General features: G+C 45.0%; 1 protein-coding gene across 3 annotated transcripts in view; it reads left to right on the top strand.

Annotated features, from left to right (window-relative positions):
- The window catches only part of ARHGAP36 (Rho GTPase activating protein 36), a 32446-nt gene extending 8530 nt beyond the window's left edge, over nt 1-23916 (top strand). The window contains exons 2-12 of one of the 3 annotated variants that reach the window (XM_069463577.1): nt 16156-16314; nt 17543-17608; nt 18110-18348; nt 18596-18788; nt 19009-19064; nt 19314-19464; nt 19986-20134; nt 20302-20478; nt 20721-20818; nt 20974-21080; nt 22678-23916. In XM_069463577.1, coding sequence (XP_069319678.1) covers nt 16156-16314; nt 17543-17608; nt 18110-18348; nt 18596-18788; nt 19009-19064; nt 19314-19464; nt 19986-20134; nt 20302-20478; nt 20721-20818; nt 20974-21080; nt 22678-22835 — 1553 coding nt within the window. In that variant the 3' untranslated portion in view covers nt 22836-23916. Of the gene's footprint in view, nt 1-15926; nt 16315-16845; nt 16920-17542; nt 17609-18109; nt 18349-18595; nt 18789-19008; nt 19065-19313; nt 19465-19985; nt 20135-20301; nt 20479-20720; nt 20819-20973; nt 21081-22677 lie in introns of those variants that run through there. The other 2 variants (XM_069463576.1, XM_069463578.1) reach the window with 2 other exon arrangements.
- Nucleotides 23917-26628: the final 2712 nt, after the last annotated feature.

Raw genomic sequence — 26628 nt, 5'->3', positions numbered from 1 at the left:
GAGAAGTATGAAGAGTGTAATTGTGGTGGCTCAAAGGAGGGAGCCCTCAGTGGGGAGGGAAAGGTACAGAATAGCAGAGAAAGTTTTGTGATTCTTAAGTTAGGTCTTAAAAAAAATAAGTAGGAATTTGTTACAAGGCCCCAGGGGAAAAGGCTTCCAGGCAACTGGATCTGCCCACACAAAGCCAAAAAGGTGTGAAACAGCAGGCCCTGAGCAAATAGTTGGGCTCAGCTGGGCACCAAGTGGTAATCTCCTGGGGGATGGGGAGTGTTAAGTCAATGAACAAGAATCTTTCCACCTTACTCCCACCAGCCCCTACACCGCGCCCTAGGCACCCTACCTGGCCAATCACGTCCGGTGCCCTCTTCTTCTTTCCTCTAAGCAGCTGGTAAGTTCACCCCCTGCCCCAGCAGGTCTTGCAGGCAACGAGGTGGGCAGGCAGTCAGGTCAGCCGGCATCGCTGCCGGGGTCTCAGACCCGTTTCCTTCCTTGTTCCAGTACTGACCCAACGTCCCTTCCTCCCAAATCCCCAACCACACCGGTCACCTGAGTTCTTTTAGACAACCCTGTACTCTCACACAAAGCACCCATACACTCACGCAGCAATCTCCTTCAAGACACACACCATCTCTAGCCCTCCATCCGAGCACATACGCTTGCCACATGCGTCCACACCACACACATGAACACTTTACACCAAAAGACACACTGCACCCTCACATGCATAAACCTCTGAACACACACACCTCAAGCAGACTTACTTACTTATAGACACACTTTGCTAACGAACACGCACACTATACACCTCAACAAACACCACCTGTAAACCCACATTGACACCCTGCATCTAAAGATAAACACACACCAGACACACATATGCACTCCAGCTTCAACGGGAGCACACACATACACACATTGCACACTTACAACATATATACACTCAGCACAGCACGACCACAAACCCTGGCAAAGACATCAAACAAACCCACATCCAGACCGCACCCACATAGTCACACTATAATCCGGCAGAAACATACAACCTACAAGCATGCACACACAAACACACGTTCCATGTCAAAGCAAACCAAATACACACCACACCAAGCACTCGGCTAAAACGTGACCTGCACACATCCCCCCACTCACCCGGCCACACACCGAATGCACACATAAACGTGCCGCACTCGCGCGCGTGCGCGCGCACACACGAGTACATTCATACATACATACACACACCGCTCGCCCCCGCCTTCTCTCTAGGCGGAAGAGAGGGGGGCGAGGAGAGGAGGGGGAATAAGGGAGGGGGGATGGGCGGGCAAGGCGGGGCTGCCACAGATGCTCTTTTCCTTTGACCAGGGGTTTTGCCCCCATGTTCCCCATTGCCAAGCAAGGGGAGTGAATGAGTTCGGTGCAGGCAGAATCTAGTCTGAACTCGGGAAAAGGAGAAGGTCCGCGAGTCAGAGGGTGGGCAAGAGGGCTCTGCGGGGACCCTGACTCCGAGTGCGGTCGACCCTCGGGAGGCTCCTCCTCACCGCACCCTCCCTCTGGCCCCTTCGTCCCTTCAACGCCTAGACCTCTGCCCCCCCCCCCCAGCCCCCCCACTTGCTTCTTCCTCCCCTACGGGAGGGAGCGGGTGACTGTTAGGGCTGGAGAGCTTCACTGGTTTCAAGAAATAAGAAGTTGAGATCAGCAGAAAAGCTTTTTGCAAAACCGGTTCTAATCTAGCTTGAAGATTTTTCTTAATGGAGAGCTCACTATTTTGCAAAGCAATACATTTTCTATAAAAAAAACAAGGACTATTAGAAATCACTGACCCCTAGCTGGACACATAGTAGGGCGCTAGAAATGATCTTCCTTCCCACTTATGTCACCAAATCTGGCGAGGCTATCTGCAGTCTAGCACCGGCCCACAAACAGCTCTTGGGCAGTTGGTGGGCTTTTTTCTTAGCACACAAACCCTCCTAAGAATAGCGACTTCGGACAGGGAGTCACTGGCGGCAGGGGGCGTTAGAATGACTGAAGGTGCTTTGCATACCATCCCCACCCCCCGCATGAAACTCTGAGGTCCCCTCCCACCATAGGTGGGCTACAGGGGTCACTCCAGGATGGCCTGCGCGGCCAGATGACCGTCTGGCTCCTGTCCTCCGCTTGTCTCCTTTCTGGAGGATCTGGACTAGGATAGTAGGGGAAAGAGAGGTGGAGGAAAAGGAGCCCTTTCCCCTTCCACTACCCGGTGGCGCATTGTTTAAAGTGCTGCGCAAAGTATACAGACTTCGGAGTTACTATAGGTTCGAATCCCAGCTCTGCCACTTCGTAGCTGTTTACCTTGACAAGTCGCTGACTTAGGTCGCGGGATAGTTATGAGGTTTAGAGGAGGTAATATATGTGAAGTATTTATCACAGTTAAGATACTGAAGATGCCCATTCCTTCCCTCTTTACCCCACCCTCATTAAAAAGATAAAGATATGGGAGTTTGGAGTAAAGGGAATCAGAGGCTGGGAGGGGGTCATGGCCACCAGCTAACGCCCCCAAACTAAGCCAGAAAGGCAGAGAATGGGCAGGGATTCAGTTAACTTGCAATGTATTGTGTTTAAGGGAACCAATGATTTAGTGACGCGACTTACTGACAACAAGAAAGTCCAGGTCACACCTCCACACCTTGGGGTTGGGATGAAGCTCTTCTGCCCATCACTTCCCCTCGTCACAGAGAGATCCTAACTCACCACTTTGGATTCATTCACCCCCTTACCAAGGTACCACGTTAATATTTTTAAACTTATGAGCACTCATTGGATGCTAGAGATGTCTCCTGTTACCTTATGCCTTGCCAGTGCCTAGCACAGTGCCAGAACACAGCACAGGCTTTATACATGCAGCAAAGAGATGTCTGGGGTGAAATCCCTTGGAAACACTGAGACTTTAGTGTACATGAGGAATTATCATAAGGAACCTAGAGAGAGGACTCCAATTGTGGCACCCCAGGCACCATGGGGATGGAGGCCAGTGGCTTTGGATAAGGGGCTATTGCATTCTTCCTCAAAGCCCTTCATCTCTAAGCCTGTCTGGAAGGGTGTTGTTTCACTGCAGCTGAGGCTTCTGCAGTCAATTAAGAAAAAAGCCTCTTTCCTGGGGCAGAGGCCCTGGATAGCTAAAGGGTGAGTCACTGCATCAGAGTTGGGCAGCAGAGGTAGTGCTGAAAATGGCAGTGGATCTGTCCAAGATGGCATGGGGAGAGTACCTGAGTGATGAGGAGAAGGGGGATGAATCAGGACCCCGAGCCCTTGAGGCTGGTACTAAGGGATAGAGTGTCTGTATTCATATTCATAGAGTGAGCTCTTAACCCACCTCCCCACTTCCACCCCTACCAAGTCCCCAGGGATAGCACTGGCAGAGGAGGAAGTAGAGTGGAAAGCACCCCTTCTGCAGAGGGGGGTGTTTGGGAGACTTGGGTTTTAATCCTGACTCTGTGTCCTTGGGCAAGCTCTTTTCCCTCTCTGGGCTTCAGTAGCAAGGTAAATGCTAGGTACTCTACCTATGTTAATTTCACATGCTCTTCTCCACAGTGCTATGAGGGAAGCATTTATTCCTCTATTTTTTAGTAGAAAAAACTGAGGCTAAGTGATATTTACCTTCTCTCTACATATCATGAGGTCTTTATGTATTTATGTTACCAAGGCAATTGCTGTAATCCAAGCCAATAACCTGCCAGTCCTCTGCCTAAATGGGATCTCTGTGCACTCATGTTCAAGTCATGTCTTTCAGCTGCCCCCAACACCAACCCATGTTGCTGGCTACCTGCATTGATCTTTCTTTCATCTCCTATGAAACATCCCCCCCCACAACACAAGTCTTTTCCTGGCATATCAGTCTAAAACCCCACATTAAAAAGCAAGCATCACCAGAAAGGTACACCCCAATATCAGCCCCTTATCACAGGGTCGGAGAGACTGGCTGCAGGATGCTGCAGTGAGGATGAGGAGCAGAGCTGCTGGGGCCAGAAGGAGGGGCTGCAGAAAAATCCAATGGACGGGAAGGAGAGAGAGAGAAAAACAGGAAAGAGAATATGAATATGAATATGAGTGCCTGTGACAAATTGGACCAGCCTCAAACTGCTGCTCCCTCCCTTTCTCCCCCTCTCCTGATCTGGTGCTCTAGAATGTATAAAGGGGCAGTACCCAGCCCATTTCCAACAGGAGGTGAGGGACAGATCCTCTCCCTCAATGGAAAAAGAAATTGTCCTGAGCTTTCAAATTACACTCTTGTGTCGGGTAAGATTTATTTAATTCCAGGAGGGAGGAGGGCAAGGGCATTGTGGTGTTAGTGATGATAGCGAGGTGGCACTTAAATTGAAAAGAGCATCACCAAAGCTGTGGCTAGAGCCAGAAGCTCTTTCGTTACTAGGAGATAAGAAAAACTTGCCATTGGGATTGTGGATCTCATTTCCAATTCAGGACCCAAGAGCCACATCTCTGAACCTTTAGGGAATAAGTTCAGATCTTTCTGGGCTTCCACAGTAGCTATGCTTGGAGCCAGTGGCTGAACTCTGTCCTTCCCCTCCCTTTCTTCTTTCTCCCTGAGCCTAAATCTGTTTCTCCTTCTTACCTCTTGCTGGGCTGGCCCTTGGTTTCTGACATTCTTGACTCTTCTCTCCTCTTTCTTCTCCATTTCTGTCCCTCTTTGTCAACAACACTCTCCCTTTGTCCATTTACTTGGCCCAAGAGAGGAGAGAATTCAGTTGGGAGGGGGTGTAATTATGTACTTGAAATTTCCCTCTCTTCAGATCTTGCATTTATAACCCCATATTGCCCTTGTTGCATCAGATAAGAACACTTAGCTCTTGTAAATAATATATTTTTGCTTGGCTGAATGGTGATTTTTATATATGATTAGTGGGCTGTAGATATTTTTGGAAGAGGATATTTTTGGAAGAGGTATTAAAAGATAAGATGGTTTGAGCAGGTGTGGATGGCTTGTCTTCTCTAGGTGTCTAGATATGCAAAGAAGACAGAACATGAAAAATGAAGACTGTAGTGGTGTGTGTGTGTGTGTGTGTGTGTGTGTGTCTGTGTGCGTGTGTGTTGTGGGGAGGGGAGGGGAGAAGTTACTGAAACCATTGCCATCCAGGTGGGTGGAGAATTTTGTGAAGTCAGCTTCTGTTTGCTCTTGCTGCTCATTGAACTTTGAACAAAATGACCTTTTTGTATCTGAGTTTGGAAGAGCAAAGGAGGCCCTGGACAAGACTGGGAAGCAAGGAGCAGAAAGAGTGAGGCAAGGAGGGGAAGGGGCTGTTCCTTGTGCAGTCCTTGTGTACAAAGCATGTTCCTTGCCCTGGAATGCTACATAAGTCAGGGCAGAAGGGAAGCAATATGGTGTAGCCAAAAGTGTACTCAGCTGGGATCTAGCAGTTCTGGGCCTTCATCTTGGCTCTGCCACTAATTAGCTGTGTCCTTGGTAAGTTTCTTAGCCATCTGAACCTCCACTTCTGCTTTTTCTTCACCTGTGCTGTGAGATTGTGTGGCATGGCCAGGGGAGGGGAAATTTGGTGCGCTTAGAGGGAAGGGACCTTTGGGCTTAATACTGAAGAAGAGATCAGCTGTGAATAAGGGGAGAGAAGATCGTGGGGTACAGTGAGACACAGTGGGAGTGGCCTAGGGAATTCAGCAAACTAGTATGCCTAAGGCACTGAGCTGGCTGCTCTGTAGAAAATTGCTTTGAATCAGCCCCCTCCCCACCGCGGAAAGCTTTGCAGAGAGCGCGTGGGGGGCGGGAGGAAGTCTGAGCGACAGAGCCAAGTGCTGGCGGTGTCGGGGTCATGCAGCCTCTTATTCCCTGGCTACATCAGGAGGGTCGCCAAGAGGTAGTGCAGGGGCAGGGCACCAGAAGCCTGAGTGCCTCCCCCTGCGGGGAGGGAAAGGGAGGTGAGGGCACTTCAAGTGGAGACCCCAACGGGAGGGAGGGAGAGGAGGTCTGAGAGTGCTGAACAAGTTGCCTAAGCTTTTGCATTCAATGGCTGAAACATAGAGCTCATATGAAAGATTTAATTTTTTGAATTCTCAGAGGGGCAGGCAGCGGAGGGTGGTTTTTGCGCCGCGGGGGGCTTGGTTTAACTTTGCAAGTACTGCGATCTCTTGAACTTCATAAAGGGCAGGACTCACGCGTGCAGCACCACCCAACCCAGAGTGAAGGCTGTGCTCTGCAGCGGGGTGGCAGCCAGAGGCAGAGGACAAGCCCAAGCGCCCACGCCATGGAGGGTGCAGAGTCCGCACCTCCCCCGCCCCCAGCTCAGGGCCTAGGGCCTGCAGTGGTGAGGACTCAGGTAGGGAGGAGGAGGGAGATCAACTCAGACCCCCCCCCCGCCCCCCCCGCACTCTGGCGCCCAGAGGCTTGCAGAAAGGCTGGGGGACTCTCTCTCCAACTATGGATAAGCAGCCTCTTGGCCCTATGTCCTGGAGTTGGCTAAGTCCTGTAATATTAGAAGAATCAAGAGGACTCTGTAGATGAGAGGGCTCTTAAATAAACAGATAATAATAAATTATGGCAGTTGAGTTTCAGGTTTGGAGATGCTCTGTGACTTGCCCAAGGCCACCTCAGCTGCTTAGTAACTGAGCAGGTCTCCTGACTCCTGGTCTAGGGCTTCTTTTTTTTTTTTTTTCACCACATAGCCAAGACAGTGGTCTACTTTTGAAGGGTGATAGATAGATAGACAGACAATGATATTTTTAAAATATAGTTATTTTAGTATCGTTTTAAAATACTATTCCTAACATGAAAATTACAGGGAAAAACATCTCTCACAGTACCAATTCCCTATGACAGCCACTCAGACAGGATTTTGAAAAAGAAAACCAGCAGAAAATTGGATGCTTGTTGGGGAAGATACAATCAGGGGAGAAGAGAAGCTGGTGGGGGTTGGGGGAAAAGGTGGAGGAGAAGGAACTCTCCGCACAGATTCTGAGAACTTCTTTATTCTGAAGGTTTCCTTGACATGGCCTCTGTTCAGATGGTTTGGGGGAGTGTCCCCATTGGTCTGTCTTTCTTATGCCCACTCTGTAGAAGCCACAGATGTGGTCTGGAGAGGCAAATGTTGATGGCCTTGCCTTTAATTCAGAGTCTCATTTCCCCCTTTCCCTCTTTTGTAGTGAGCCCATTGGAGGGGGCGTTCTGTGTGTGTGTGTGAAAATTCACATGTGAGAGAGTGCGAGGATGCATTTGTGTAGATGGATGTCTGTGAGTGGGAGTGTGTACGTGTGTGTCTGAAAGGGAGTATGTCTCAAAGAGGGAAGCTTTGGGGGAGAGGAGGCAGGGGAGTTGAGAAGATGGGAACAATGAATCAGAATTTACTAAAAACCTACAGCTGAGTGTCTGACCAATGCTGGTGGGCCTGGGGAAATAGTCAATTCTTAATATTCCTTAAAGAAACAAAAAAGAGGAAATATATTTATATTAGGGCAGGGAAGGATGATGCTAGATCCACAGGCCTCTTTTAATAGTCTTTCAGACACTTGACATTTATGTGACTTTCAATTAGGCTTCAGGATCCCAAGGGCAGGAACTGGGGCTTTCCACTCCAGATGGCCTTCCCCTTCCCTCCACCATCCCCAGCAGGGATAGCTAGCTTATTGTGCTGAGGAAGCCAAAGGTAGGGACTAAATCCCTTTTGTGGGCCAGTTAGCTTCTTTCTACATTTCACAGACTAGATTAATCCCCTCATACCCCACAGTTAGCTGCCTTGCTAACTGTCATCATGAAAGACCCAGTGAAGAAACAGTTCATCTTATCCCACCTGAAAAGTGTGTTTCCTGCTGACAGTGAGTGAGTACCCATTTTCACCTTCAAAGGATGGTGCAGGGGCATTCTTCAGCAGGGTGTACTATCTGTCTCATTCCGGATAGTAGCATTCCTGCTCAGTCTTCCTCTCAAATTTGACTCCCCGGTACTTTGGGGCCACAGTCCCTCACCTTAGTACAGCACTGTACACTTTGGAGGATTCTTTCATTCCTCCCTGTCCCTTATTTAATCTTCACCACAGCCATACCTAGTAGGTATCATGATTTTTCTTTTGTAAGGACATGGATCTGAGGCTCAGAGAAGTGAGATAAGTTGGTTCCAATCATATAGTTGGTGAGTGTGTGAACTTAATTGTAGTGAGGCTGGGATTTGAACCCAAATTCCAGTCCATACCTCAGGAGCTTTCCAGGATACCATGATGTCAGGTTGGGGGTGGGCCGGGCTAAGAGAAGTGAAGGGATGGATACATAGGCCCTTTGGTGCCTTTATCCTTCTATCCAGCCCCCTCCTCTACCTTACCTATCATAATAGTCTTTTTTGAAGCTATATACATACATACTTATGTATCTCCATCTATCTTCATTCCCATTTCCCAAAAATCCACACACTTCCTTAGGAAAGAAGGTAGTCTTGATTTGGATTTTTCCCAGTTCCAGAAAGCAGATGTTGGTGAGGAATACCAATGGTTTAGTGGGAAGGGCATGTCCTGGCCCAGGGAATAGGAAGGGATAGCTGGTTCCCAGATCAAATTCCTCCATGGCATTTTTGTGCAATTTTAGGTAAGTCACAATCTCTCCAGAGCCCTAGTTTGTTGTTGTATGTAAAATGGGGGGAAATAATTTCCAACCTACCTCCTTCCCAGGGGTTGTCGTGAGAATAAAATAGCATGATTCATTTATTCGTGAATCATGAGTAGCTGTTTTAATTATAAGAGCTTTATGTTCTCTCAAATGCTTGGAGTTTTTAATCCTATGATTCACCCAACAAACACTCTTGAACACCCTACTGTGTGCTAGCATCTGGAGATAATGGACATATGGAAAGCTTTTAAAAAAAACAAAAAACACAAGACAAATTAGGCATTAAAACATTTTACCTCCTATTGATAGAACATCTTATTTTTTACTTCTTCCACCACAATTTAGTAGAAGCAGCAATCAAAAGGAAAAAAAAAAAGATATATGTGCCACAGCTTGTGATGCCAGCACTCTTATGCACCCTGACACATACTGCAACTAATAGTGACAATATCTATATCTTGTTGTATTTGATGTCACACTGCCTTGTTTGCACTATGATCTATAGCATAAAATTGCCTCTCACCATGCTGAGCTTGAGTTGTTTCTTTAGTCAATGAAATTTAAAAAGAGCATTACACATTCGATGGAATGACGACTGTACTTATTTTATAAAGATGTTGTAATTTGTGGTGGATGCCTTCCTTCGGATATGACCTCCCCTGGCTTATGGAATCAGGCTTTGATTATGTTTGCATTCTTTTGATTTCATTATTTAGTGTTGCAGAATCTTGCAGCTACCGAAATCAAAAGTGGATGGGGCAATGGAAAGAGCCCTGAGACTGAGGAGAACTGGGTTCTTGTGTAGGCCCTGCTGTCAAATTGCTATATGGCCTTGGGAAAACCCCTGTTCCTCTCTTAGCTTCAGTTTTCTGAACTGTAGAACAGAGGTTTGGGACTAGGTGATGGCTAAGGTCCGTTTTATTTCTGAACCATTCTAATATTCCAAGTAGTTCCCAAAACACTCTTTTTGTGTGTGTGTGAAGCCAAGGCTTTTCTGAATATAATTTAACGGTACTACCTCCAGCTTATGAGCTTCTGCTATGACATGATGGGCTGGCTCTATGTATTGGTGAACACTGTCCCCAGATTTAATTATCTTGGGATATCACCACCCACCACATTGCATAAAATGAGCCTTTTTGTTCATTGCATCTGCAGCCTTTGCTGAAATGGAGGTTATGGGATAACAACTTAAAGGCTAACTCTGTTCCACTGATCTGTGTGCCTGCACTTGTGCCAATACCAGGCAGTTTTAAGAACCACAGCCTTGTAGTATAGTTTGAAGTCTGGCAAATTAATACCTCCCATTTTGTTTTTGTTGCTTAAAATTGCTTTTGCTAAATGGGGTCTTCTATGGTTCCATACAAAGTGTAAAATTATTTTTTCTATATCTGTGAAAAATGATGCTGTTAATTTAATAGGGATTGCATTGAATCTTTAGATAACTTTGGGCAGTATAGACATTTTAACAATGTTGATTCTACCGATCCATGAGCATGGTATGGTTTTCCACCTATTTACATGTTCTACGATTTCCTTCCTCAGTGTTTCATAGTTCTCCCTATAGAGGTCCTTTACCTCCTTAGTTAAATATATTCCTAGGTATTTTATTTTCTTTGTTGCTATTTTGAAGGGTATTGAGTCCTTAATTTGGTTCTCCATTTGACTGTTATTGGCATATATGAATGCCTCTGATTTGTGTGTATTGATTTTGTATCCTGAGACTTTACTGAATTCATTGATCAATTCCAGGAGTCTCTTGGTTGAAACCTTTGTGTTTTCTAGATATAACATCATATCATCAGCAAAGAGTGAGAGTTTGATCTCTTCTGTCCCTATTTGGACTCCCTTAATTCTGCTCTCTTGCCTGATAGCTCTCACAAGGACTTCCAATACTATGTTGAAAAGTAATGGGGACAGTGGGCATCCTTGTCTGGTTCCAGTTTGAAGTGGGAATGCTTTCAGTTTTTCCCCATTCAGTATGATGTTGGCTGTGGGTTTGTCATAGATGGCTTGTATCATTTTTAGATAGGCCCCGTCTATGCCTATTTTGTTAAGTGTTCTTATCATAAAAGGGTGTTGAATTTTGTCAAATGTTTTTTCTGCATCTAATGAGAGTATCATATGGTTTTTGTTTTTGCTTCTATTTATGTGGTGAATTACATTTATAGATTTGCATATGTTAAACCATCCCTGCATCTCTGGGATGAAGCCCACTTGGTCGTGATGGATTATTTTTTTGATAAGCACTTGGATTCAATTTGCTAGGATTTTATTTAGAATTTTTGCATCTATATTCATAAGGGATATTGGTCTGTAGTTCTCTGTTTTTGTTGCATCCTTTCCTGGTTTTGGTATCAGGATTATGTTGCCTTGGTAAAAAGTGTTGGGGAGAATCCCATCCTTCTGGATATTGGAGACTAGTTTATGTAGGATGGGCACCAGTTCTTCTTTGTAGGTACAGAAAATCCAAATATAAAACCATCCTCATATAGCCATCTAATCTTTGACAAAGCAGACAAAAACATATTCTGGGGAAAAGATTCCTTATTTAATAAATGATGCTGGGAAAACTGGATATCCACATGTAGAAGACTAAAACAGGACACACAGCTTTCACCTCTCACAAAAATCAAATCACGGTGGTTAACAGACTTAAACCTTAGGTCGGAAACTATTAGACTTCTAGAAGAAAACGTAGGAAAGACTCTTACAGACATTGGCCTAGGCAAAGAATTTATGAAGAAGACCCTTAAGGCAATCACAGCAACAACAAAAATAAATAAATGGGACCTGATCAAATTAAAAAGCTTCTGCACAGCCAAAGAAACAGTCACGAGAGTAAACAGACAACCTACAGAATGGGAAAAAATTTTCGCATACTACACATCAGATAAAGGACTGATAACAAGAATCTACTTAGAACTCAGGAAAATCAGTAAGAAAAAATCGAACAACCCTATCAAAAAGTGGGCAAAGGACATGAATAGAAATTTTTCAAAAGAAGATATAAAAATGGCTAACAAACATATGAAAAAATGTTCAACATCTCTAATCATCGGGGAAATGCAAATCCAAACCACAATGAGATATCACTTAACACCAGTGAGAATGGCCTTTATCAAAAACTATACATGTCACTGCCTGTAGACATTTGAATAATGTAGATGCAATACATTTTGGGCACCCAGCCCCATTTACTATCAATTGCCTAAACTCTGAGAAGCTCTCAGAGGTTTAGAGCAAAATTTTTGTTGTGCCATAAAGTGCCCTAATTTATAAAGATTCAAGCCACAGTGTCAGTGCAGTCCTTGTCTTTTTCCTGTAGGTATTTACATATGAGCATTGCAACATTTCTAACGATTTGATGAAGGCAATGGAGTAAATGAGTCCTCCAAATTGTGAAGACTGTGGATTTATGCCTAGCTGAAAGCATTTCCTTCCCTGCAAAGTCAAAGTGGGTGACCTTTCTGACCTTAATGTGTTTCTCCCTCTGTGCTGTGCATTTTGGGAAGCCCCGAAATGTAAGCTTGATGCCACCCAACTGTGTTTCCCCTTTTTGTATTGCTGGGGACTTGATTTGGGTGTCTCTCTGCTCTTTGTTCAAATTCTCCCTCTTGGGATCTGCTAATATTCTAGTTCCTTTACTGATCCAAATGTTTTGTAGTGACAATGTAAATTTGGATGGTTTGAAAGAGAAATAAATTTTGGGACATATAGGCATTTTACTAATCTGAATAACATTTGAAATACTGACCTATGCGTTAGTTTTTTCTAAATTTTATAAGATGATTTTTTAATACTTGACCCTGATGAAATTGGAGAGTGAAGAAGAAAAATCTATTTCCGATAGTCTTTCTAAGATCTCTTTACTCTGTATTAATACTGTGTTAATACTCTGTATTAATTTAATTCAAATTTAGTAGAGATTGAACAGAGTAGGTCAGTCAATGCAAAGACCTGGTAAACTCAGGTCCTCTGCAAAGGACCTTCAATGTTAATATGTTTATTAAAAACCAATGCTAAACATCACATGTATGTTATTCATTCAATTCTCACACAACCACTGAAATGAGTACTATGTCATTTCCCCACTTTATAGAGGAAACCACTGAGTTTTAGAGAATTCAACTAACTTTCCTAAAGCCACACAGCTCAAAAATTATAAAGCTTGGCTTCAAAATCAGTTCTATTTGCCTCTAACTCCAGTGCCCAGTACAGATATTTGTCCAAAGATAGTGTTTTTGCAAATGTCTTGAATTCTAGACTGAAACTGAGCCAGGTTGCTTTCACCTTCCTTTTTGAGTATCTTTTTTATCTCATGGTCACTTCAGGCTAGTGCCATGGCATGCTGAAGGGGAAAGGGGAAGACACTTTGCAGCAAGAGAGGTCCCTTGGCACCTCATTCTCTGTGGGAAGCCTCCTTTAGTGTTCAGCTTGCAAAGTCAGGCTGAGTATTCAAATAGAAGAACCTCCCATAGTGCTGAAGCCAGCCTATTCATCTCCCCTCCACCCACCCATCTGTTTCTCCTCTGGGCACACTGATCTTCCTACCTCTGCTTCTGTCTTGTATCATACTGGTGCCTTGGAGAGGGTTGAAGGCAAGTAAGACAGTGACAGTTTTGCTGGTGTAACTGCTCTTAAGTTTAGCCCTGTATGTGGGATCAGGGAGGCAATAACAAATGGTTTATTCTAAGGCCTTTGATTTCCTTTCAAATTGTAAGCTTCTAGGCTGACTCATCTCTCAAAGGTTTTTCTCTCTGTCACTCTCTTTTTGGGGCTGTTGTTGATTTGGGGTTTTTACTGTTCGTTCTTACCTTATTTTGGGTGGAGAGAAGGGATTGATTTTCATACTGGTTTTGGATGAAAGAACCAGCTGTGCTCTTTGGATGGCCAGATCTGGCAAGCTTAGATACTTAGGTACCTAGATACAAAGGTACCAAGACTGATACCAAATAATGTCTGGATTGGGGAGAGGGGAGAGATGTTAGAAAAATTAAGCCAGAACAAGGCTGTAATGGATGAGACCTTTGACGAATAGACTCTGGACCTGCTATCTCGAATGGGGCATTGCTAGAGGCTTAGTCTGGGACTGTGGTTAGATGCATGTACCTTTAGTTAAAATGGTCACTTTGTGGTTGGAGTTTGGTGCTTGGGCTTAGGTGTTCACTTTGGGTCCAGAGGACGATGCTTTGCAGTTGAAGGAGCTTTAAAATACAGTAGGGGTTTTCCTTTTAGTTTAGTTCAAAAGCCATAGAAAGATGCCTCATCTTTTCTTATATTGCACTTATTTCTGACATCTGTGACTTTGGCCATTAAGGAAAGTGGGCATAAAAGAATTTTGGGAAAAAATTACAAGGTGTGAGTTTTTTTTTTTTTTTTTTTTTTTTGACGGAGGATAGCTCATTTATTTAGATGATTATGTTATAAACCCTTACCTAGCTTTTCTCTGCTCCCCATTATAAGCCTCCCCCATAATATATAGAATATTATTGTAAAATTTCATGGGAAAAGGAAGCTCAGAAAAGTGGCATATAACTACTTCTTGTCAAAAAGTTTAATTCCCCATATCCAGAAGTATCTTCTCTATCAGGAACCTGCATACATGCATTCACCCAAAACATAAACTTGGAGCTATCCTATATTATTTTCTTTCCATTACAATTAAACTATTGCCCTAAGTCCTATCAATTCCATCTGTAAAATTCATCCCCTACTCCAACCCCAGTGACACTGACTTGTGTCAGCATCCCTTGCCTCCTGGCTGCTACCTACTTCAGGCTTTCTACCTAAACCGGGCTTTTTCAAGGCTCTCTGTGATTTTTCCAAGGTGCTACTCTGACTCTGTCACTCCCTGCCTAAAACCCTGAAGTAGCTGTCTATTGCCTTTAGGAGAAAGTCCAACTCCTTAATGTGGCTTACAGGGCCACTCATGATCTCATCCCTGCCTATCCAGATTTATCTCCTTCCAATCCCTTTATACAGCTTCAAGAATATGACACCCTCTCTCCCATCTCTTTGCCTTTGCACAAGCTGTTCTCTCTCTCTGGACACTCTCCCCTCCCTGTCTCCAGGAAGACATAGATGTTTCCTCCTATCTGCTCTCACAGTACTTTGTTTATATCTTGGCAGACTGACTTACCACACGGTTTTGTAAATTGTTGCTAACCTATGTATCTCCTTCACTGCACTGTTAAATCTTTTATGAAAGGAGTAGAATTATCTTGCTCATCCTTTGAATCTACAGCACCCAGAACAAAGTGGGCAATTAATACAGGTTGTTTTTTTCTTTTAATGAATGAATGAAAGAACAAATAAGTAATAAAGAATGTTCAGAAAAAGATTCTATGTGGGATGCAAGGAGATGCCCAGTGGGAGATGCTATGAAGTTTGGAAGCAGCATGGGATAGTGGGCACCGTGGAGAAGGCTTACCATATAAAACGGGTTTATCATTACACTAAGACAAGTTTACCATTGCACTAAGACAAACTCTACTTTTATCACTGATTCTGTATAAGGAGTCTCACTGGAAATGGACTGGAAATGATGTTTGTTTTGGTACAAATCAATTTTTTCATGAAAAAGTAATATAACCAAGTCATACAGTGTTTGGTAAATAGAGAAAAGGCAAAAGGCAAACAAAATCTCCTCACTTAATACGATGCTGTTTAGCATTTAGGTGCATTTCCTTCAGTCTTTTACTTTTATGCATGTTTTTCTTCACATAGTTGTAATCATAATTAATGCAAATTCTGCATTTTGTATTTGTTCTTTAAAATCTCTTTGTAAATATCACTTTAATGGTTACATAATTTTCCATACTGTGGTCATTACATAATTTACCTAACTAGTCTCATTGCTGTGCTAGCTTTTCTTTCCTTATTTTTATTTATTTATTTATTTTATTGTTATGGTTCATGTGCATATGGTTTCTCCTGTCTGGAGGAAGATTTCATTAGGATAGATTCCTAAAAGGGGAATTGCTGGGTCAATGGGCCTGGGTACAATTTTTGGCTCCATATCCATGCGTCCAGTTTGTTTTCTGGAAGAGTTGTATAAATTTGCAGTGCTCCAAACCTAGATGAAAGCCTCCTTCTGACTTAATATGGACAGCATCCAGTAGCATCATGAAAAAATAAAAATAAGCTCTATCAATGTTCTAATTAATTAATTAAAATGCTATATTTCTCTTGTCTTAAAGTGTCTTTTTAAAGAAATTGTTTTTCTTTTCTTTTTCTTTATTCAATTCTACTTTTCTGTTAATTATGTTTTCTTTTTTCTGGACTTATCCGTTCAGGGCTGATTTTTTTTTTTAAATTGGATTTTTTAAAATAAGCAACCAGAGGCTGCTCTGCTTGAGGGTGAGGCCACCTCCCAGTTTGCCCTCCCCCTCCACTTTCCCCTTATAGTTCCCTCCACCAGGTCCAGTGACAATTGGATGATGCAGGCTTGATAATGATCCGATTCCAGAATGGGTGGCTGCATTCCTTTTTGGAAGGCAGCAAGGACGCTATGCTCCAGAATCATGCCCCTTTTGCTGTTGTTGTCCGCTTTCATTTTTTTAGTGAATGTTCTGGGAGGAGCCCCAGGACACAACCCGGACCGCAGGATGAAGGTGGTATCTATACACAGCCTCTCTGAGTTGGAGCGTCTGAAGCTGCAAGAGACTGCTTACCGCGAACTCATGGCCAGACATTTCCTCTCTGAATTCAAACCTGACAGAGGTAAGCTGTATCCCCCGGAGTGTGGCATCCTCACCTTCGGGTGAGTGGACCCTCTGGGCAGGACAGGAGGGATCAGGCGTCCAGGAGAGTGGGAGGGGCTCGCGCCTGGTCTCGGACCTGGTCCATTCTCCTGGCGCCTGGGGAACCCAGAAAGTAGGACTTGAAGGCTGTTTGTTGAATTGTACAAGAGGTAAAGATTAGTTGAGTTAGGTCGAAGCTTGAGGGTTGAGAGGCAGTAAAGCAGACAGGCAGATGTCAGGGACAGACAGGTGGAGAGAGGGCAGGTGAAGAGATAGACGCACCAGGTGTGGTGCGAGAATCAGTCAGGGCAAGACAGAGGTGCAGAGGGACACTCTTGAGAGAGGACTGGGACAGAGACAACGCGGTTGAGAGACGGAGAGTAGAGGGAGATAGGGAGATGGTAAGAGAGAGAGGGAAACACGCGCCAAGCCAAGCGATGAGAGGGAGGGCTATCCGGGCGCGGGGGCGGGGGGAGGGGTGGCGGCGGGAGGTGCGACGTGAGCGCTGCCCACCTCAGTTGGCTGCGGTGGAGCGAGCGGGACACTGCGCAGGATCGGGTTCGAGAGCACCAGGAGATCTCAGGGGTATAGGCGCGGATCTGGAGGAGAGAAGGGGTAGCGCGGGCCAAGGGGCATCCCAACAAGATTGGAAAGTGCAAGAGGCGGCAGGTTCGTTAAGGCGTGCACAGCGGGCACAGCTTGAACTGGATAAAGAGAAGGGCGAAGAGACCCCGCGGGCAGCCACCGCTACCGGGTTCGGCCAGGCGTCGCCACTTCTTACGCCACAGCGAGGAGAGCCGACGGCAACCAGGGTGCGAGCGCGCCCCAATAACTTGGCGACCCCCTACCCACAGAGCCCCTCCCCTCTCCTGTTGCATGATCCCTGCGCCGCAGAGCTCTCGAATTTATTTTATAAGTGTTGTGATGAGCGACTACTGGTGCGTAGCAAGATGCGCGGTGCGCGCATGGCGCCTTAGATTGTCTGGTTTGGTTAAATTCTTGGAGTTTCGTATGTGTCAGATAGGATTGGTTCTGTTGTCAGGCGGGGAAACTGAGGCTGAGAGAAAGCAAAACAATTTTTGCCGACTGGGCTGAGCTCCCCCCTACCCCCGCCGTCCCTCCCTCTGCTGCAGATCAATGCATTGCTATGTTTTAGTCACTTATCAAGTCCTATTTGCGTGTGCGTGTCTTTTTTTCTCTTCCCATAGCTGTACCTAATGACCGTCCAAACACTTTGGAGAAGTGGTTCGTGATTCTGAGAGGGCAACAGAGGGGTAAGGGCCTCTTATATTTTCTTTGGGAAAGAAATAGAATGCAGCACCCCCCTGGCTACTGGAGATTGGTCAGTGCCTACTGCTCCAGGTGACACTACCCCTTCCCCCCTCAAAGAAAAACCCCAGAGGGGGTGATATCGGGAAATTGCACAATAGCTGCAGGTACATGGGGTGGTCCTCCCAGACCTTCCAGAGCCTTCCTGGTGGACCCAACCCAGCCAGATCAACTTGAAATCTTTGCTTTAATGTGGTCACTCTCTGGTAAGACTTAAGGCAGGGACTTTGAGCCCCTTCTGGGTAGTTGAGTGGAGCTGATTCCTTTTGCCAAACCATTGCAGGGTCTTTTTGGCTCGCTCCTCTGGGAGGGGCGCTGCGGGCCTGAAGGGGTGGGGTCGACTGTGGGTGGTTGCTTGAAGGAGTGCAACAGCCTCTGCAGTTCCTCCTCATTTAGGCGCTGCGGGGTTTTGACGTTTCTCATTCTTCCTCTCCCTGATTCCCCAGTTGCATCACTCAAGACATTTGGCATTCGCCTGGAAGAGGTGCTTGTGAATGAGCTTACCCGCCGCAAGTATCTTGAACTGACAGCCGCGATGCAGATTGAAGAAGCCACCGGCCAGCCGGCTGGCCGTCGTCGTCGGGGAAACGTGGTGCAGAGGATGTTTGGCCGCATCAGGCGCTTTTTCAGTCGCAGACGGGAAGAGCCCACCTTGCCCCAGGAGTTCACGCGCCGTGGGCGTCGGGTAAGTTAAATCCTCCAGGTTTCAGGCAGGGACCTTTCCTGAGGTGTGCAGGAACGTGGGGCCAGAGAGTTAAGGCCTCTGTCCTCACGGGGCCGGGGCGGGGGGAGCTTAATACAACATGTTGAAATGATGTGTTTGGCTTGCCACAGAGGAAATGCCTCCCGTTCTGAATGTCAGACAGTACTCAGGAAGGTTGGAATTGACTCTCCTTCTCCCTCATTTTAAGATGGTCTGATTTTCTCCACAGGGTGCTATATCAGTGGATTCCCTGGCTGAACTGGAAGATGGGGCACTGCTGCTGCAGACTCTGCAACTTTCAAAAGTTTCCTTCGGGGTCGGCAGGAGGCTTCTGGGATCGAAAAGGAAGATGAGTCTCAATCCGATTGCTAAGCAGATCCCACAGGTTGTTGAGGCTTGCTGCGATTTCATTGAGGAGCATGGTAAGGGAGCTGCAAATGGTTAAATCAAAGAAGGAGGCAATTAAGGGGAAAAAGGGGGTGTTTTAGAAATGGACTTGGGTTCTAGAAAAGGGCTTGGATAACATTCCCTTGGCACCAGTGGAGGTCGGGATGTAGTGGGGGAGGAAAAGAGAAATGCCATGGGCGGGCGTCAGGGGAAGGGGATCTGAGATGCTTAGTATCCCCTTGTATTTTCTTTCAGGCTTACACACAGTGGGGATTTTCACTCTTGAATACTCTGTGCAGAGAGTGCGTAAGGTAAGTTGACTATGTTTACATGTTTGTTCCTTGGGTGAGAAAAAGCAGGAGGAGGTGGGGGCTCACTCATACACTTGAGAGGAGTGTTATACCTGGGTGTGGGGGAGAGAGAGATCTTCTTTCCAGCCACTCAGGCACACCATATTGCCAGCTACCTCCACTGAAGCCTAGAACTTATTGAAGGAATGACTAAGAGGGAACCTGTCATGAGCCAGGCAGACAGTGCATGTCTTCTCTCCCTTTCTCTAGCTCCGTGAAGAATTTGATAAAGGTGTGGATGTAGTGCTGGATGACAATCAAAATGTGCATGATGTGGCCGCACTCCTCAAGGAGTTCTTCCGTGACATGAAGGACTCTGTGCTGCCAGATGATCTGTACATGTCCTTCCTCATGACAGCAAGTGAGTCTTCTGCCCTCCCTTGTTGGGCAAGGAAAGGAAATATTACACGGGACTGGGGGTGGGATCTAAGGACAGAGCTCAGGCTGCAAGACTTCAAGAAACTAAGGCAGAATGAACATAAGATGAAGAAGAAAAAAAAACCTCTCCTGAATATATACAATTATTATTTGCCAATTACAAATAAAAATTTTAATAAAAAAACCTCTTCAGATTACTTTCCTTTGTATCTCTTAATACTCCATTATAAGTCTTTTGCTTGGAAATTTCTCTAGAGCTTTTTGAAGCTGTGTGTGCCCTCTCAGGGCAAAGAAAAACCCAGGTTCTATAGAGGAGGTCTGATTTTGATGGGAGTACTTGCTTTCAGGGCTCCTGAGCTCAAGCTTTGGAAATGAGCAAAGGCAATTTGCCTGGGTACTTTCTCTATAGCTGCTAGGAATTTTCAAGCAGAATCTCATTCCTCTCAGTATCAGGCTGCTGCCAGGGCTAGCCCCCTGAGCCAGCCCCTATTTTCCTTCCTCTAGGTCTGAAGCCTCAGGATCAGCTTTCTGCCCTGCAGTTGCTGGTCTACATGCTGCCATCCTGCCACAGTGACACCCTGGAGCGTCTGCTGAGGGCCCTGCATAAAATCACTGAACACTGCGAGGACTCCATTGGCATTGATGGACAATTGGTAAAAAGATCTGGGAAAGGGTTAGTGAGGAATGTAGTAGGGGATATGTGTGGGAGTATATGAGCAAGGCGGGGGTGGTGGTGGTAAGGGGAATGAGAGAGATATATCTATTTGTACAACTTCCAGTATACCTCAGGGTCAATCACATTCTGCTCTCCTTTACCTAGGTTCCAGGCAACCGTATGACTTCCACCAATTTGGCCTTGATATTTGGATCTGCTCTTCTGAAGAGGGGACAGTTTGGCCACAGGGAGACCAGGAAAACAAGCATGGGGATTGACCACTATGTTGCTTCTGTCAATGTGGTCCGTGCAATGATTGATAACTGGGATGTCCTCTTCCAGGTAGGTGAAAGTTTTGAATGCACTTATTGTACACATTCCGCTCCTGTTCCCGAGGCAGGGGACAGTTGTACTTGCATCATTGAGGGTAGCCAAAGCAGGCTGCCACAAAATCTCAGTCTAGAAATTCCTCTGGCATTAGCTGGTCGTGGTGCCTTCAGTCCTGAGTACCTGATAGAGAGGAGATGAGTCTAAATGAAAAGGTGCTGTATAATAAAGTATAATGTTACTAATTTTACCCTCAGGTGCCTCCCCATATTCAGAATCAGGTTGCTAAGAGTGTGTGGAAATCCAGCCCGGAAGCCCTTGCTTTTATCAGACGCAGGAACCTGAGGAAGATCCAGTGAGTTTTTTTTTTTTTTTTTTTTGGGGGGGGGGTTTGTTTATGCTTAGTCTGAAACACATTCTGTTATGGGATCTTTCAACTCCAGATCATCTTTATGTTAATTAATGCAAGTCCACAAACTAACTGACATTTTCAAATTTCTTCCCATTCAGGAATGCACACATAACGATGGAAGAGGATTCTTTACTTTCTGATCCTGTGGAAACTTCTGATGAAGTCCAGGCTGCTGTCCTTGCTCAAAGCAAGTCCTTTGATGAAGGTCAGTACCCTGCTGGAGGTCAGGCCCTTGCTGGAGATCAGGCCCTTGCTGAAGGTCAGTCCCTTGCTGAAGGTCAGGCCCTTCCTGAAGGCCAGGTCCTTGCTGAAGATGAGTCCCTTGAGGAAGATGAGTCCTCTGAGGAAGATGTGTCAGTCAATGAAGAGCTAGTATTTGAATATCTCAATCAAGGTGTAGTCTTTGGGGAAGTTCAAGGTCTTGAGATCCCAAATGACCTTGAGATTCAAAGCCCACATCTTGAAGGCATACCAGAGCTTGATGAGGAAGAAGAAGATGATAATGATGATGATGATGATAACCTAAATTTTGATGATCTTCCTCCCCTTGAAGATATTCTAGAACCCGATGACAAAATTCCAGAACTCATTGAGATTCCAAACTTTGAAGAAGTACCATATTTTGATATGATCCCAGACCCTGAAGTAGCCCCAGATGTGCAAGAAATTCTGAACTCTGGAAAAAACCTGAACCGTGACCTTGAAGAAGGACAAGATGTTGAAGACTACCCAAATCTTGACCTTGCAGAAGTTCCCTATCTTGATGTAATCCTGAACAACGAAGAAGCCTCAGATACTGATGAAATCCCAGACCATGCAGAGGCCTCAGATAATGAGGAAACTCAAGATTCTGAAGAAGGCCCCAATCTTTAAGAGAGCCCAGCTGTTGATGAAGTCCCAAATGATGAAGCCTCAATTGCTGAAGAAATTCCAGGACATGAAGAAGCCTCTGACGTCAGTGGAAACCAAGACTCTGAAGAAAATCCCAATCTTGAAGAAGACTCTATTCTCAATGTGGTCCCAGAGCCTGAGGATGCCCAAATTCACAGTGAAATTCCAGATTCCCAGAAAGACTGAGACAATGAGTTTGAAGATGAGGTTACCACTGTGGCTCCGGAGACTGAAGATGTCTCTATTTTCAGTACAATTCCAGACCCTCCACAAGACCTTGTTGTCTGTCTTGAAGAAGTCTTGAATGTGGAAGAAGTCCCAGTGCCTAAAGATCTCGACCCTAAAGAAGTTTGGAATCCAAAAGGCAATTCAATTTCATAAAGAAGATGCAGATGTTGCATTTCCTGTAGATGACACTGTCCTTAAAAACAAGCCTCAGTTTAAACCAGTCATAGACTACAAGTCCTCCCCAGAGTCATAAAAGAATGACACTTTCTTTCTCCCTTCCATACAGTATTGTAAGCTTTTGGCTCCAGCTTTGTTACTCATTTGCTTGGTAAAATTAGTCAGGCTACTTGTAGGGTGGTGGTGGTTATTAGGAGGTCATCCTCTTCCCCGTCTCCCCCCTGGTGGTATTGTCCATTTGCTATGAGCACAGGGTATCTGTCTAGTCTTTCTCTTCCCTAACTGAGCTCTTCCCTCACCTTCCACAGTGGTCTCCTAGATTTAGAGATCTGTGTTCTACTGTTAGGCTGTAGTTTTCTTACATGTCAAATGGGGATAATCATTCTTGCCTTACCTTCTTGCCTCATACTGTATTTGAAACTCAAAATTAGGTCTTAGTGCCTTGGGTGCTGTGCAAAGTATGAAGCCTAGAAACACAAGGAGTTAACATTGTTACTATTTTCCAGGTTGCTCTGAAGAGCCAACTGTACCTCCCGGCACTGTCTGTTCCTATGACGATGAAGAAGGAGTGAGTAAACTCCCCATTCCAGAGCAAGACCGCCCATTGCTCCGTGTGCCCCGGGAGAAGAAGGCCAAAACTAGCATCAGCTACTTCTTTCATTAGATGTTTTTCCTTCTATACAGTGCCAGACAGGGGGAAAGGGTGGGGGTAGTCCTGGGATGTCACAGGAAACATTAAAGAGAGTCTTGAAGGTAAAGATCTGAGGGTGAGGAGTTCCACCTGATGCTCAGGTCAGGAGGGGAATTCCAAACACACTGCCAGCCCCTTCACTGGGTATGCTTGGTCCTTTATCTAGTAAAAGCAGAGATGTTTCTGTGTCATGCCCAGACTCCCTGGTGCTACCTTGCCTTTCTCTTTTACTCCTGATCCTGGCTTTCTCTCACTACAGCCCTTCCTTCAATGGATGTGACATTTGTGGTAAACACCTGTCCCAGAGAAGCTCACAAATCTTAACGTGCTTTCCCTCCCCCAAAGAGGATTGCATGTTTTTCCTGACTTTCCTACCCTCCTCTCAAGAGCTCAATTGGAAAGGCCCTCAACAGGCATGCTAGGTCAGCCTACTGACAGCTGACAAACAATTGATGCTAAACCATGTCACACCAACTCAAAGCCGTGTCCCCCGCAGCAACTCCACCACCTCAGGATTTTTTTCCAAATTATTTAGACCAATGGCTCGTCAAACAGCTACTCCCAGAATTCTGTGCAGTTTTGCTCAGGTTGTGCCAACAGGGGAACCTCAACTATAAGTCTAATTAGCTTTTCTGGGGTCAAAAGTTAGGGGAAAAATTAGATTTTAATACCTGGATCTGTTTTAAAGACTGCTGGTGTTCACACCCTGTTGCCAGCAAAACAGCTAGTTAGGTAAGGACACATAGTTCCAAATAGTTAAAATCACCTAATTACAAATGCTCTTTATCGTCTCTGTAGTTCCCTTATGCAGGGTGGTACAAATTTGCGGGACATGCCCTGGTAACACAGATATGGGTTATGTGTGACATGCAAAATTATAGCTGATATTGATGGGTAACAAATGCTAAGGTCCATAGAATGAAGTATGTATTGTATTGAGGGATAGAAATTGATCATACAATGGGTAACAACCACAGAGCTCGAAGATTTGTGATTGTTAAAACTTCTCTGGCATTTAATCATTAATAAACATCTGTATTGTGACAGCAGCATATTCATGGCTTACTGTGTGTGCTTTTTTTTTTTTAATTTGGGGGGTGAGTTGGGAAGCTCTGATTGGAGAGCTAAAGGGGAAAAAGGGATGGGGAAGAGAAATAAAGGGGAGGGGTGATGTAGAATAAGAAGAGGGGGTGACATATGGGATAAAGGGGAGGGAGTGAAATGGAATGAAGGGGAGGGAGTGAGGAGGAATGAAGGGGAGGTGATAACAAGGAAGAAAGGGGAGGGGATATAAAGAAAAAAGGGGGCAGGGTGAGGTAGAATAAAGAATAAGGAAGGGGAGAGGGTGATAAGGAATAAAGGAGAGGGATGGCATAGAATAAGGGGGAGGGTGTAAAGGGGAGGAGTAATATGGAATAAAGGGAAAAAGGTGAGGTGGACTATAGGGGAAGAGGTGATAAGGATTAAAGGGGAGGAGTTAGGTAGAATAAGGGGAAAGGATGATAAGGAAAAAAGGAGAGGGGGTAAAGTGAAATAAAGGGGAGGGTTGAGGAGGAATATAGGGCACAGGTGCCGTGGAACAAGCAAAGGAGTGATATGGAATAAAGGGGAAGGGTGCAGTGGAATAAAGGGGATGGAGTGAAGTGGAATAAAGGGAAATAAAATGGAATAAAGGAAAAGGGTTAAAGTAGAAGAAAAGTTTACGGGGGATGAAGGAGAAGTAGAAGAAAGGAAGGAAGCTTAAAAGGAGGGCCTATAAGCGGAAAGGGAAGGGAATAAAGGGAGAGACCACTAGGTATTCTCAATTGAGGAATTTCCCATGAATCTGTGAACAATGTAAACCTAGAAACATTTGAAGATATATGACTTCCAAGGGTAAAGAGGAAGAATGTACTGCTGTTTGATTGACGGGACCTCCAATCTTTCTTGAAAGTTTAAGGCTTCATGACATACCTGGAAATCTCTCATGTCAGGTACAGGGCCCCAGAACTTGGAATGGTGTGTGTTATTTATTTTTATATACTTTGCTCTAAGATATTTCTTTGCGTGGAGATTTTCAGAAAGCAGACATGTAGCACTGGGGCCCTCTTATAATAATAAATTTATTATTATAATAATTATAATGATAGTTAACACATTGAGTTCTTCCAAAGTGTCTGGCACTGTGTTAACAACTTTACATTCATCATTTAATTTAATATTCACAATAACCATGTGAGATACACACTACTGTCATCATCATTTTATTCTTGTGGGACATGAGATACAGAAAGTTTAGATAACCTGCCCAAATTACACAGCTTGTTAGTGGAAAAGCAGCCAGTTTCCAAAGCTGGATTGTTTAAATAATAAATTATACCAGCCTATTCATCTTGGGATTCTGTCTCCGACACAAAGATGCATTGTGATGTCTGCAGTAATTTTTTTGGGTTTCTTCTTATAGGCTTTTTCTCTCCAGATAGGACAAGCTGTTAGGCATTAACTGTGATATCTCAGGAAGACCCTAGCAGTTGTATCTGGGGCCTACAGATATTAGAGCCAGAGGAAAACGTAGATCTCATCCATTCCAATTCTCTTGTTATATGAATGGTCATATTAGGGCTCAGGCTGGAAGAAAATGTACCTAGTGTCAGAGATCTGGGGGTAAGATTTAGGTAGGCTTCTCACTGCAATTCTATGACTTCATGGGGTCAAAATAGTATAATGTGTCCCCCATGTAGAGTTGATCTGCACTTTCTCCACTCAGCTTAAAAACAAACAAATAAACCTAATAACAAACAGGAAAGTAGATTGTTTCAGAACATTCCCTTCACTTTCTGGCCTTCTCTAAAACCAGGTTTTCTCCTGATCTGATATTCCTTCCCAGTGCTGGCTACTAACCAAAGGACTGAGGCTGAGAGTATGCATAGATGTGGGCATTAACCTCACTCATCCTCTTACTCTAGGGACCAGCTCACAGGCTTCCTTGACACTCCAAGTCCTGTCTTCATCCTGGGTGCCCTCAACAATATCCATGTGGAAGAGCCACCATATCCCCTGGCCTCACACCATTCTGACCTTTAACTTCCTGGCCAGTCACTTGGCATCACTGGGCACGGCTTTACCTCAAAAAGGCTCAGTGCCAACATCCGACTGGGACAAAATCTAGGAAAAGGCTGGCTGGGTCCCATGCCATCTGTTCTTTGGCCTCACTTAGGGGTCCAGCCTCCCAAGCCCTTCCTTTTCTCTTCCCTTCTTCTCTTATCCAGCCAGGATCTTGAGCATATTTAGTATTGACTGCATCCTCACCCCCGGCCCTCCAAATACCATGTCTGCACTATTTAGTCCCAGTTCTGGGTCTCTCCAAGGATCTGATTTCTCCAATCCCATAATGACCATCATGGGAGAAAGGAGCAGCACCCCAAACATGGGTGCCTCTAACAGTCAGAATTTCCAACTTCAGCTGGGCCCTCAGGCCACTCAGCAATCCTTTCACATGCCCCGGGTCATTTCTTTCCAATTTTCCTCCCACCTATACTCCAAGTTTCTTCATCATTCCCCTGAAATAACAGCCTCTCTCATTCTAGACTCACTTCACCCCATACAATGGCTTACACTCTCACTTCCTAAAGGAAATTGAGGCTAACTTCAACTCCTTGCTCCCACACCTACAAAGTCTCTTTGGCTTCACTAGCTCTCACTTCATATTGCTAACACTCCTTCAGTCTATTATAGTTCCTATTTTAGTTCCTCTACCCTTGCTCTGTTGCCCCTCCCCTTTCCTTTC

This window comes from Eulemur rufifrons, chromosome 30 (assembly GCF_041146395.1).
Source record: "Eulemur rufifrons isolate Redbay chromosome 30, OSU_ERuf_1, whole genome shotgun sequence".
NCBI lineage: Eukaryota > Metazoa > Chordata > Mammalia > Primates > Lemuridae > Eulemur > Eulemur rufifrons.
Note: the sequence above shows the minus strand (reverse complement) of the source record. Positions and strands in the feature narration are given on the sequence as shown.